Source organism: Harpia harpyja, chromosome 6 (genome assembly GCF_026419915.1).
Source record: "Harpia harpyja isolate bHarHar1 chromosome 6, bHarHar1 primary haplotype, whole genome shotgun sequence".
Classification (NCBI taxonomy): domain Eukaryota; kingdom Metazoa; phylum Chordata; class Aves; order Accipitriformes; family Accipitridae; genus Harpia; species Harpia harpyja.
In genome coordinates, this window is record NC_068945.1 from 57,111,251 (window position 1) to 57,124,492 (window position 13,242).

At 38.1% G+C, this 13,242-nt stretch overlaps 1 protein-coding gene across 5 annotated transcripts in view; it reads left to right on the forward strand.

The window, feature by feature from the left end:
• CCDC146 (coiled-coil domain containing 146) overlaps positions 1-13,242 on the forward strand; it is an 83,107-nt gene that overhangs the window by 4,123 nt on the left and 65,742 nt on the right. For 2 of the 5 annotated variants that reach the window (XM_052788943.1, XM_052788944.1), the window contains exon 1: positions 6,193-6,629. The exons of 2 other annotated variants lie outside the window; for them this stretch is intronic. In XM_052788943.1, coding sequence (XP_052644903.1) covers positions 6,474-6,629 — 156 coding nt within the window. In that variant the 5' untranslated portion in view covers positions 6,193-6,473. Of the gene's footprint in view, positions 1-6,191; positions 6,630-13,242 lie in introns of those variants that run through there. One more of the 5 variants, XM_052788945.1, reaches the window with a different exon arrangement.

Genomic DNA, 13,242 nt, shown 5'->3' on the forward strand with positions numbered 1-13,242 from the left:
GTGGCATCAAGGAGCCAGATTCAAAACAAACAAAAAGCACTGGTTGCTCACATCATGCAGAGATAAGATGAAAATCTCCATTCCCCTGGATTTTGCAGATAATGGAAGTTTTGCATGAGTTCAAAGACGGGATGAGTTCGGGGAAGCATCACCACACTGTGACTGGTGGATTCTTCTGTCCCCAGGCATCCGGTGTTGGCTGGAAGTATGCAGAGCTAGATCAGCTTTTGATCTGACTAGATATTGCTGTTCTGATGTTCCAATTACATTACATAATTTTTCTAACTAATGCAGCGTGAAATGCCAAGTCAGTTGTCTTGTTTTCAGACTAATTTTTATTTTCTAATATTTGTGTGCAAAAAGAGGTAGCATGAAGATGTAGATAAATATCCTGAGGTTTAGACTGGATATTAGGAGAAACTTCTTCACCGAAAGGGTTATCAAGCATTGGAACAGGCTGCCCTGGGAGGTGGTTGAATCACCATCCCTGGAGGTATTGAAAAAACGTGTAGATGTGGCACTTAGGGACATGGCTTAATGGTGGACTTGGCAGTGTTAGGTTTATGGTTGGACTTGATGATCTTAAGGGTCTTTTCTGACCTGAATGATTCTATGATTGATTCTGTGCCTCACTGTTCATCTGAGGTTCTGTTCATTGCCTCCCTGCTCTGGGTACTGCCCGTCTCCCACCATCCTCGCTGCCTGCAGGCAGATGGGAAGGTGCTCCTTAGCAACTTCCAGAAAAATTAGCCAATTCAGCTCATAACATTGGTTGAAATTTTTCAGACTTCCTTAGCTGATTTTGCCTGAGAGAGTAGTCATAAAGCTGTTCCTCTTGCAGATCAGTGTTGATGAGGAAGGTATCTCCTCCTGCAAGAGAAGGAAATAATACGTAACATCCATGGATGCAGCTGGCTGTGGAAGGAGATCTATGTCTATGGCCTCAGCTCAGCTTAGCGTGAACTTACACCCATTTGTTTAAACCTGGCTAAACCTTAGACTTGTGTTAAACAAAAAAAATCTCTTGTGAGTTGGAGCATTTACATGTCAGTCTACACCAACGTAACTAACCCAGCTTTAACTGAAACAGATCAGATTTGTGTGGCAGCAAAGAATGAGGGAGGGAATATATTAAGAAACTGATAATTTCCATCAGGAAGGAAAGTAGCATACATGTCAATGTATAATGTACCATCTATAAGTCCAGTTGCGAACCTGCATGTGATACTAGTAATTAGCTACTTCCATAAATATTTCCACTGGAGTTAGACTACTTACACAAATAACTGCTCATTGTTTTAATTGACTTCACAGACTTCCCAGTCTGGCCTGATGTTATCAGACTGAAATTATAAATTATTTTGAATGTACATTCATACAAAAGTTGTAATGGAAAAGATATTATTTTAACACATACTCTTCAACATATAATAGTTTTTGCCTCCAGCAATAGCAGTGTAAATAGTTTAATATTATTCAAATGATGAATTCATACCTTTAATTCTGTAACAATGGCAGAGAAAAATACTGTGCTTAATACTTTTTTTTCCCTTTTGTGCTTGAAATTAAAAAAGCATGGGCTTGAAGGGTAAGACTGTGTGACTGGTATCAAAATCTTACTGATGCTTTTATGAACCTGAATCTTTTTCTAATTATTGGCTCAGTGTTGCTGCCAGTTCTGTTTACTGTCTTTGTCAATGATCTGGACGAGGGAATCGAATGCACCCTCAGTAAGTTTGCAGACGACACCAAGCTAGGTGGGAGTGTTGATCTGCTGGAGGGTAGGCAGGCTCTACAGAGAGATCTGGACAGGCTGGGTAGATGGGCCGAGGGCAATTGTATGAAGTACAACAAGGCCAAGTGCCAGATCCTGCACTTCGGTCACAACAACCCCATGCAGCGCTACAGGCTTGGGGAAGAGTGGCTGGAAAGCTGCCCGGCAGAGAAAGACCTGGGGGTGCTGGTTGACAGCCGGCTGAATATGAGCCAGCAGTGTGCCCAGGTGGCCAAGAAGGCCAACGGCATCCTGGCCTGTATCAGAAATAGTGTGGCCAGCAGGAGCAGGGAGGTGATCGTTCCCCTGTACTCAGCACTGGTGAGGCCGCACCTCGAATACTGTGTTCAGTTTTGGGCCCCTCACTACAGGAAAGACCTTGAGGTGCTGGAGCATGTCCAGAGAAGGGCAATGAAGCTGGTGAAGGGTCTAGAGCACAAGTCTTATGAGGAGCGGCTGAGGGAACTGGGGCTGTTTAGCCTGGAGAAAAGGAGGCTGAGGGGAGACCTTATCGCTCACTACAACTACCTGAAAGGAGGCTGTAGTGAGGTGGGTGTTGGTCTCTTTTCCCAAGTAACAAGTGATAGGACAAGAGGAAATGGCCTCAAGTTGCACCAGGGGATGTTTAGATTGGATATTAGGAAAAATTTCTTTACTGAGAGGGTTGTCAAACACTGGAATGGACTGCCCAGGGAAGTGGTTGAGTCACCATCCCTGGAGGTATTTAAAGACGTGTAGATGTGGTGCTTAGGGACATGGTTTAGTGGTAGACTTGGCAGTGTTAGGTTAATGGTTGGACCTGATGATCTTAAAGGTCTTTTCCAGCCTAAATGATTCTATGATTCTAATTTTATAAATGCAAGGGATTAAGATAAAGTTTAGAGGGGCTCATTGGTATATGTTAATGAAGTCGATCAGTTGAAGTGTAGTTTCCTCAGCAGAGATTTTTATAAATTTTGTGTCTTCTTAATTAGTCTAGTTGATGCATCTTCATACATGGAGCTGCATCTCTTCATGTTCAGAATTAAATTTTACTACTTTTTGCATCTGTCACTCTGGCAAGAGTCAGTGCAGCTAAGTATCACCTATCTGGATTCTGCACTGACTTGTGTATGAACATTGCTGTTTGCTAGAGAGATACTGAAGTAAAGGTACTGGCATTAGTCTTGGGAATCTGAGTTCCGACTTTTATTATTATTTCTGTCCTGAAGCTGTTTCACAAGACAGTTCTCAGCCTGATTTGACCCAGGTTCCAAAACAGACTTGTAATTCCCTTTCTCTGCAATTCTGTGTGTTGGATTAAGGCTGTGATATTACTTGCAGTTCTACAGTTTGAAAACATCCATATTTGTTGAACTATTCTGTAAATTTAGAAATCATACCAACTTTCATTTCTATCTGAATTAGACTGTTTATTTATCAGATACAGCAAAAATACAAATTTTCCACTTTGCTTTTTGAACTTTATATATCCAATTTTGTATAAGCTGAATTTTAAATTTAATTATGTAGTAGGTAATTGAAGAATGCTAAACTTATTTTGATGTCCCATAAATGTACATATCTTTTGTTACAGTCTGTCCCCTTCCCTCTTAAAAAGCAGTGGACACTAGCACTTATCACACTAGCTAGGGCTATTTGTTTTCCTCTGTCTCAGCTGTCTATAGTTGTGTCTTAACATAATATTATAAACTTTTCAGATTCAGAAGATTGTTTTTGTTCTCTCCCTGCCCAGCAAATTGGAGTCTTGGTGAGGAGTCTTTTGTACTACCGTACTGTGAGGAAGTGTATTTTTTGACTGGCGTCAACTCTATGTTTCACATACAAGTATCGACAAAAATGCCTATACCCATGAAGGTCTCGGGTTTTGGCATTGTTCTGCTTAGAGTTTCTGACACTGTGCTTTTCCCTCTGTCTGAATTCTTCCAGTATGTTTAGAGGAACAAATAAAGCAGCAGCAGCAGCCATAAACATGAAATGCATATGCTAAAATATTCAGCAGTTCTTTATAGATGAAAAATTGCTCTCTATTTATAAATGTGTATACATGTTTATGCACAGTATTTCAGAGTTTATTTCTTGGCATCTATAATGTTTACAGTGGTTTCACAATGTTTTGACTCCTCCAGGAGGGATCATGAAATTGCTTTTTTTTCCGTAAGCAAATACAGCCGCTGAAATCTCTCTAAAAGTCAAAATGTTCCTGAAGGAATTCCAAACAGCACTGAAGAAAGTCATAAACTTGCCAGTTGAAATTTCACTACCTTTATAGACAAGTGACTTTTCAACAGGTAGATACACACAATGCAGCATTTTTATATACATCTTCCTACCACAATTATAGAAAGAAATTATATTTTTCTTAACTGTCAGCTTTCTGGCTTTGGAATGCAAAATTGCTCTGGTTGTTTCATTGGAGATATCTGGTATATACTATTGAAATTTTTTCTTGATTTTATTACAGTTTTAATTTTGATTGTCCTTGATTTATAATAAAAAGCTTTCTTTCAGCAGAGAAAGGCTGAATGATGTCAAGACTGACTAATTTGAGGTGGGTTCTGCATCTTTGGCAGCTGATAAGTGTTTTGTAATGATTTTGTCCAACAGCAGAATACGATGTTCTCTGCAGAATAGTTATTCTGCATAATAATTAATCTAGAAAGACCTGCTGCTGTCAGGTGAACACTTGCAGAAGTTGGCAATCTTTCTCCCAAAATTTTGAACTAAAATACTGTGATACTGATTTGTCTATTCATTTCATCTACAGCCAACTTCAGAGAACTTGCGAAGGAATTCTTGAATTCCTCCATGTGCACTGTGTCTCCACTTTCCACTGTGCTTTGCTCTACAAATACTCTATGGCTCCCCTGTCTCCCTATGTCATGGCAAGATTTCTGTGTGCCTCAGAAGTCCTTCTGACCCCTCTCTTTCTTCTGTAAGATGCTTATTGCCTCTCTTTAATCATCCCAGCTGTCTTTACATCTTTCTCCTGAAATGTTTGTTTCTTGTTTTATGCTGCCTTCTTGCAAAAGGTATTTTAAAACTCTTTGAATATACAAAGTTCTTAATGTGGTGTTATGCCAGAAGACGTTTTTGGCAGCTATTAACTGGCATTTGATATAATGACAAGTACCAACCTGATAGACATTGCTGTCTTATCAGGGTACCAGGAGCATTGTATCCCCTTGTATTCCACCTCCCATTTCCCTCTTTCATCTCAGCATTTTCACACACTTCAGACAGTTCTGATGATTGATGCCTGGGAACATAATTCTCAAGTGCTGGACTGAGATAGTAAACACAAAGTGAAGTTACATGAAGTTATAGTAACTTGATGACATTAGGTCTCATCTTGTTCAGAAGTAATTAATAAATATCCTTGATCTAACTGTTCCTAATGCAAGAATCTTAGAGATTTCTATTCCTAAATGAGAGCTATAATAGTGGGATTTTCTCAGATATAGTTGTAGGAAAGTTATCTTTTCCAACAACCCTACTTGTTCCAACTTTCTTTTATTTCTCTCTCTGTGTATTTATTAAAAAACTGTGTTACCTAATTTGAAATCTTCAGGATAAAGCTTATACCAAGTTACGATTATAAAATTTGGATTTTAGCCTCTTGTAAAGCTCCTTCTTTTGGGGAAGAAAAAAGGGATTCCCACACCATACTAGGGATCAAAATACAGCTTGAATCCTGTGAGTTTTATTATTACTCTTGAATTAGTTGACTTGGATATTTTTCAAGGTTATATTATTTTAGCAGAGGTCACAGATACTAAACATGTAACCTGGTACATAACTGAAATGTTAATACTACATAGGAGCTCTGACATGAGGAGATTTCAGAATAATTATTTTTTCAGTATTTTTCTACCTCCTGTTCTCAGATTTTATATCATGTTTTCTCTTTTTGTATGGTTTCAGGGTTTATTTGTTGGGTTTGGGTTTGGGTTTTTTTAAGTATGGCTATGCAGTGGCTTAAAGACATGAATAATGATATTACTCACACAAGTTAGACCAGTTCTTGTACTCAAGATCTCTGTGTTCTGTGAAGGGATTCCTTTTGCAAGGTCAACAGACACCGTGAAGGATGGGCTTACGTTGGATGGAGAGAAGGGGAAGCACATTCTTGGATTAGTCTTATGGAAATGACAGAGAAAAGTTTATAGCAGTTATACCTATAGAAGTCCCATCCACTTGGGGATTTCCTTTATAAGGACCTGCCTGAAGGCAATGGCTAGACTCCCCAGTTTAACAGATTTCCAAAACTCAGCTGGTCAAAGCCCTAAGCAAGTCAATTTAGTTTTGAAGTTAGCCCTGCTTTGAGCAGGAGATTGGACTAGATGACCCCAGAGGCCCTTTCCAGCCAAAACCTATTATTCAGTGCCTGTTTTTTAAGAAATATTGTTTTGCATGTTGTCTAACATTTATGTGACAGTAATATAGCCAACTATTAGAGGATTTTAAAGATACTCAAACAACGATAGAGTGATAGTGCAGCCTTTTACAAGTCTTTCATGAAGTTATAACTGTAGACACACCTGGTTTGCTCACGTTGTGACTTTTGTTGTTTGAACGTGGGTCTCACATGTCGATGTTGTGTTCTTTACACTACACGTTTATCTTGCACAGTCATATATATCCGTGGATCTAATTAACTGTATTTTCGGGTTTTTGTTACTTCCTAGAACTTCAAACAATGAGTCAGGCTGGTGAAGAAAGTTCCAGTTCCAGTGACACAGAATTGGAAATCAAGAAGGAGCAGCCTATCTGTGCTCTAGCTCCAACAGTTTATAGCCGAGATGAGGGATCCACTGATGTAACAGCAAGTCCTGCATTTCGGTGTTTAGATGAGGTACCATGTACCCCAGCTTTCTCTATCTATAACAGTGCATACTGTGTCCAAATCAATTAATCTGAAATGTGTATATTTTGTTGTTCGTAACTGAAGGTTGTTACCATAGCTATCTGTAGCTATTTCTTCTCTGATTTTTTTTCTAAGTGGTAAGAACATTTTGTGAAGCAGAAGCATACATGGGGCATATTCTTGCTGGGGATGGTTAAACCACGATAGCTTAATAGATAACCATGTTATTTTTTTCAGTGATCATGGCCTTAAGGGGAATGAGAATAGAGAGGTCTTGTTTTTGTAGTATTCTAGCTATAGAGGTAATTGCATCATAATTTTTAGAAAGACTCAATAGCTGCAGGAAAAATCCAAGGTAAGTGGCTCCAGAGGCACTAATAACTGATGATGATGGAAGAAACCTTTTGGAACTCAGTTTCTTTTGCAGACTTTTCTGTGTTAAGGAAACTTTTAGAATACTAGAAATATTTTAGAATTTAAGATATCAAATGGAATCCTTAAAAATGTAATGCCAGAAGAGACATTAACTGATCATCTAATCCAAAATTTACACTGAAGTAGATTCACTGCAGATATTTGTCTAATTTGTTCTTTAAAAGTTTAACTGATGGAGATAGCTCTTTGGGCATCCTCTTCCAGCATTTCATCATTGCTAGAGTTTTAAAAAAAGAAGTTTTTCCTAAATCCCAGTTTAAATTTCATTTGGAGTGAATAACACAGCTTTCTTCCTGCCTTTCCCACAGTGACAAAGGAGAGCAATTTCTGCCCTCTTATTAATAAAAATGTATGTGTCTCATATCCTAGGCAGGCTTTGTTCATACATCACATTTTTCTTAAAGTTCTTACTTTAAGTTGCTTTACCTTGGGCTCTTTCTAGCTTGGATCTGCCAGATCAGTTTGCTAGTCCAGCTCTCTCTCTCTGCCTTGGACCTAAGGTCAGTAGAAAGGAAAGGGTGAGAATTCATAGTGAAGACGAAATAGGTCTGTGCCTATCCTATCCTGCTATTAGATCATACTGAACATAGCATGAAGCTGCAAAGTCAGTCTCTCTCTAATCTCTTGTGCATTCAAGTGAAATATACAGGAGGGAGAGAGATTTTCTTTCAGTCCAGTGCCAGTATATGGTGAGCCCACAGCTTCCAGTATTGTTGTAGCACAAAACCCCTTTTTTCTCAGTCCAAGGCAGCTGCAAAAGTCCAGGACAGCTCAACTCTGAAAGAGAGTTGACCTCTCACCTTACAGAAATCCTCCTGTCTACTAAAAGTATGGAAACTGCGCTTTGGGAAGAACTTTATTTTCCAGCTACTCCTGTACTTTTTCTATACATTTTCAGTTGTGGTAGAATTTTTGATATGTCAACAAGTACAAGATATCCTTACCCCCCACCCTTCCCCAAATAAAATGAATCTAAGTGGTATAACATTCTAAAATATATTCTACATTTCTCCTTTGTTTTCCTTATTTGTAATCATGGTGAAAACTTATTTTTCTAGTCTTATTCTAGAAAATTATCAGATCATTTGACTGATTTTTCTTTTCCCCTCCAAAAATCTTTCCAAAAAGGTTATTCTGTGTGTCAAATTTAAGGCCAACTTGTTTAACTCTGATAACATTGTAAACCATTAATGGGAAATAGAGGGTAACCTTAGTATTAGAAGTTGTTCCCAACTCAGGAAAAAAATGTGCAGCGGAAAACCGAAGTAAGCAATTTGCATAGGATTTCATAAATGAGGTCTCTCGGTCATTTCGTCAATTTTTAAAAGGAACTATGACTCATTTATTCTTACCATAATTTTTAACAGTTCATGCTTGTGCTTTATGGGTCACTTTGGCTTTTCATCACTTATTCACATTTCTTCTCTTCCACTGACGTGTTTGTTTTCCTTTCTTGAACTTTATACATAATTCAGAGATAAATCTATGACTTTGGTCACCATAGAGGTTGTTGCATTGACACTGGCTTCAGCTTCTTGGAATAGCTTCAGAATTTTTCCACAGAAACAGAATTGTATTATATTATCTCTGGTTTACTGGCTAGTCATTTATGCCTGCATAGCAGCACATACTTATCAGAAGGGACACCTTTTGATATTATAAGATTTATTTGAGAACAGATATATCCCTTCTAGCAGTAAACCTTCCAGTCAAGCCAGTCGTGTTTCTCTCATGTAAACAACAGATAGCCAAACATATAAATAGCAAGAAGTCAAACATGCACACTCTCTTTCCTTCATTTTTAATAACACATAGTAACATTGTTTAGCCTTGTGGGTTAGGTAAAAATATTAAAAAACTGGACAGAGGTTTGAACAAAAGCCACTGAGTTCGTCATGACTTGCTTCTTTTCACCAAGTGTTTTTGTTTATTACCAAGTTGACATCAGCGTAACTCAGTACTTCCACTGCTGTTGGTTAGAGGACTGTCATACATTCACAAAATTAACTTTCCACTTCTTTTAGCCTTTGTTGTTATGTCCTTGAAATAAAGACCTTTGTTCTAACACTTCTAATTAAATTTCTTGACTTGCGAATCTTTCCTCATACCCTGTTTTCTTCTAGCGTACACCATTAGAAATAAATCAATCTGCGTCATGTTAATAACTTTCATGGAAAACTACGTAGTCTACTACCTGTGTGATGAAATAAATATATTACTTGGATAAATGCTACATTAAGATGCAATAAATTATGCTGTTTTCATTTTGAATTTAGTGCATTATAGACCAGGTATATGGATGTGGTAGGTTGACCCTGGCTGGGTGCCAGGTGCCCACCAAAGCCTCTCTATCACTCCCCCTCCTCAACTGGACAGGGGAGAAAATATAACAAAAGGCTCGTGGGTCAAGATAAGGGCAGTTTAATAAAGCAGAAGCAGAGGAAAACAAATGATGTTATTCTCTACTTCCCATTGGCAGGCGATGTCTGGCCACTTCCCAGGAAGCAGGGCTTCGGCGCTTGTAGTGGTTGCTCCTGAAGACAAACGTAAAATAACGAATGCCCTCCCTTCCATCTTCCTTTACTTAGCTTTTATAGCTGAGCTGATGTCATATGCTATGGAATATCCATTTGGTCAGTTTGGGTCAACTGTCCTGGCTATGTCCCCTCCCAAGATCTTGCCCAGCCCCAGCCTGCTGTTGGGTGGGGGTGGGGGGGAATGTTGGAGAGACAGCCTTGATGCTGTGCCAGCACTGCTCAGCAGTAGCTAAAACACTGGTGTGTTATCAACACCTTTCTAGCTACCAATACAGAGCACAGCACTACAGGGCTGCTATGGGGAAAAATAACTCCATCTCAGCCAGACCCAATACAATTTGACTCTTAAAAGGCAGCAAAAAATGTATTGAATTTTATGTCATGTACATTGTCTGTATTTCAAGAGCTATTAGTTTCATAAAATGAATATTTTACTAGTAACTAGCTTCAGCAAAATGGTCTGAATTTATACTCATTCTTTGCATGCAAATTTATGGGTTTTTTTGCAACAGATGGTGATATAATACATTTTAGCTCTCCCTTTATCCGTGTATCAACCTCGTTACAACACTACTATTACTGCTAAAGTAGCACAGGACATACTGAAATTGCCATTTGAATAGAAAAAGCAACAGACCATGACATGAAACTGGATTAAATGCTTAAAATTACAACATTAGGCAGAATGAAAATAAAAAAGACCAATTAACAAATTGCCTTCTGCCCAGTCTCATAATTTTTGTCCCCGTAATTTTTGCCCTTCCCTGCACTGTATAGTAGCATTTTTTCCCTCTGGACACTCAAGTTGTTCTTTCCTTTCCTCCACCCAATCCAGGCTTTCCCATTTTAATGGGAGCATAAATAAATAAAACATTAGTTGTCATAATGATGCTGTTGATGTTTAGTTTGTAATCTGTTATAGTCTTCAAAGCCTTTTCTGTTGCTTAATTTTTGTTTCGTTACCCAAATCACAATTAATCTCAGACATAAAAAAGACACCTACTCTATACATCTTTCTGATTTGATAGTGAATCATTGACAGCTACACTCCAGCAACAGTTTTCCATTCACTTTATCTTTGCAAAATTTTGAAGATTTAATAAAGTTGATTAATTGCTCACAAAATCTACTGGTTCATCTTTTTGATTCAAGAGACTATCCAAAAACTAGTATTCTTCAGGTTCTTTCAGTTAGAAGGAGAAATCAGTCATGGAGCCTAGTGTCTTTTAATTCTGTTTAGTTAATTCTGTTTATTTATAAATCAGGTACAAGCTCTTCTTTTTCTGGAAAAAAAAAAAAGAGAGAAATCAAATGGTGGGAAGGTAGCTTCTCCCAGTCTGAGGTCTTTTTCAGTTAGTATTATATTAGCAGTTCTTGTTAGGCTTTACTCAAGAGTGATGTCTCTGAGCTTTTCCATGCTGTACTTTTTCTTCCTTTTGTTTGTATGTTCTTGGATTAGAAAGATAGTTTTTAGTTCACTCAAATGTATACACCTGTTTTTAAAACAATACCAGAAAAAGGATTCTGCAACGTTTATCTTGCATGTCTTTGTAGTGGATGCTATGAGGGAGCTGTTAATTCTGTAAAATAGCGTACTTGTGAATGAAAAGTGCTTTATTATTTCCCAGATTCAGTGAGCGGGTACCTTGTTTGGAAGGTACCACAGTAATCCCTTTCTGCTAATGAACATCATCCATTTATGTGCTAAACCTAAACCTGCAGCAGAATAAACTCCTTTGGGAGGTTTCTCTGATTGGTCTAATGCAGACTGTTCCACTCTGTATCCTATAAAGATAAAATGGACTGTGCCTCCTATCTGATACCAGCACCAAATCTTTCATTTGCACTGCTTTTTTTTGATGGAAATTGTCACTATCGTGCTATGTTTCTTTTTGCTGGTGTCCAAGCATCCGATTGCTACCATCCATCAGGAAGCAGAAAGAACCTTTCATGAATATTTTTCATGACTGTTTTGAAACTTGGAGTCTTTCTGAGGTTAATGAACTTATTACCCCTGACCGCCAAAAGTGGTTGAACTGCTAATAAAGATGTTAACCAAAATCCTAGTTCTACTGGAATCACAGGGCAAAATCTCCATGTTTACCAAAAAACGAACAGTATAGTGACAGTGACTTCTCAAGCAAATTTCGCTTCTGGTGACCTGACGCTGACTCACGTGGATCTGCTAGCTGGAAGAGCTTTAAAGTCATGGAATGATGCATAAGTTCAGTGTTTGAATGTGGTTTAAGGGGGGAAAGGTACTTTTCATTTTTCTCTTTTTTCTCATCTGTGCTGCAAGAAAGAAGAGAAAGTCACATAAAGGTTGGCTACAGCTTTTAAATATAAATACTAAGAATCAGTATTTCATATATTTCTTCAATGGCATTCCGACATCTAACAATGCCACTCTAGAAAATATAGACCCTTCCAATTTCTTTTGCTAACAAGCTGTTTTTTAAGTCTCTCCTAACCTAGGTTAAATGGTAGGTGTAAACAACTTTCCTTTTTTTAAAAAAAAAAGTTGATACATTTTAAATGAAAATTTCCTAGAAAAACTAGCTTGGTAGTCTAAGATAGAAATTTTATTTTTTTTATACAAGCACCAATTTAATTTCTGTTCACATACACATACTGTAGTGTGCTTTCTACTCTTATAAAGTATGATCATCAGTATATTTTTGCATGGTAACCATAGCAGTGGATAGTTTATTTCAGTACTCTCCAAACATGTATGTGCTCTATCAAAGACGTAAAAATCTTAACACAGCTGTTGAATGCAAGCAACATTTTCAAACTTAAGCTGATCCTGGCACACTCCACATTACATGCTTCAAAGGCTCCTGGCGCAAAAAAAAAGCTGTATAAATGTGTTGGCACAGTCAGCAAAGACAGATGTTGCCTCCACCTCCACCCATAGGAATCTGACTGCTAATTAAATAAACCTTTTTTAACTTTGTTGATATGGTCACTTGGGGAGCCAGCTAGGGATGATAATGTGTCTGTAAGCAAGAGTTGGGGGTTTTTTGCAACAGCTTTCAGCAAGCAAGCAATAGTTTGCGTAGTGAATGTTAAACTGATCAGTTGTTGCAATAGGTAAGTTGATTGTTCCAGTTGGTGGTAACTCCTATAAAAAGCCGTAGAGGAATGGGGTGAATTTACAGATGCCTTTAAACAGCAGGACTGGGATCAGAGCCAGTGTAATATGCTTTTTCTATTGAGAGTTTCTTTTTACCGCTTGCAGGTGACATTGTGAGGAAACAAGGCCAGGAAGCTGTTGCATGTGTTCATATTATCACAAAGCAGGTGGTATTTCTTTTCATTTCTGAAAAGCATGTTTGAAAGCATGTATGATGTGTTGTTTCTTCTATGCTGTTATAAAGTCAAGTGCAGATTTCATGCCACACAGAGGAAACACAGCTCCCTAAAGCTGCAACACTAGGAGAAGGAATAACCTTTAACTGCAGCATCTTCTTGCATTTTGGCCTTTTCTCAACAATTTCTGAGACTCGTGAGACTTAAAAAGACAAGCGTATTGCTGTCTTATGTTCCAAAGCTGTCTCCCTCTTCCCTTTTTCTCAGCCAAAATGTGTATCTGAGATCTGATAGTCCAAAACAGGGTGATCTTGTAC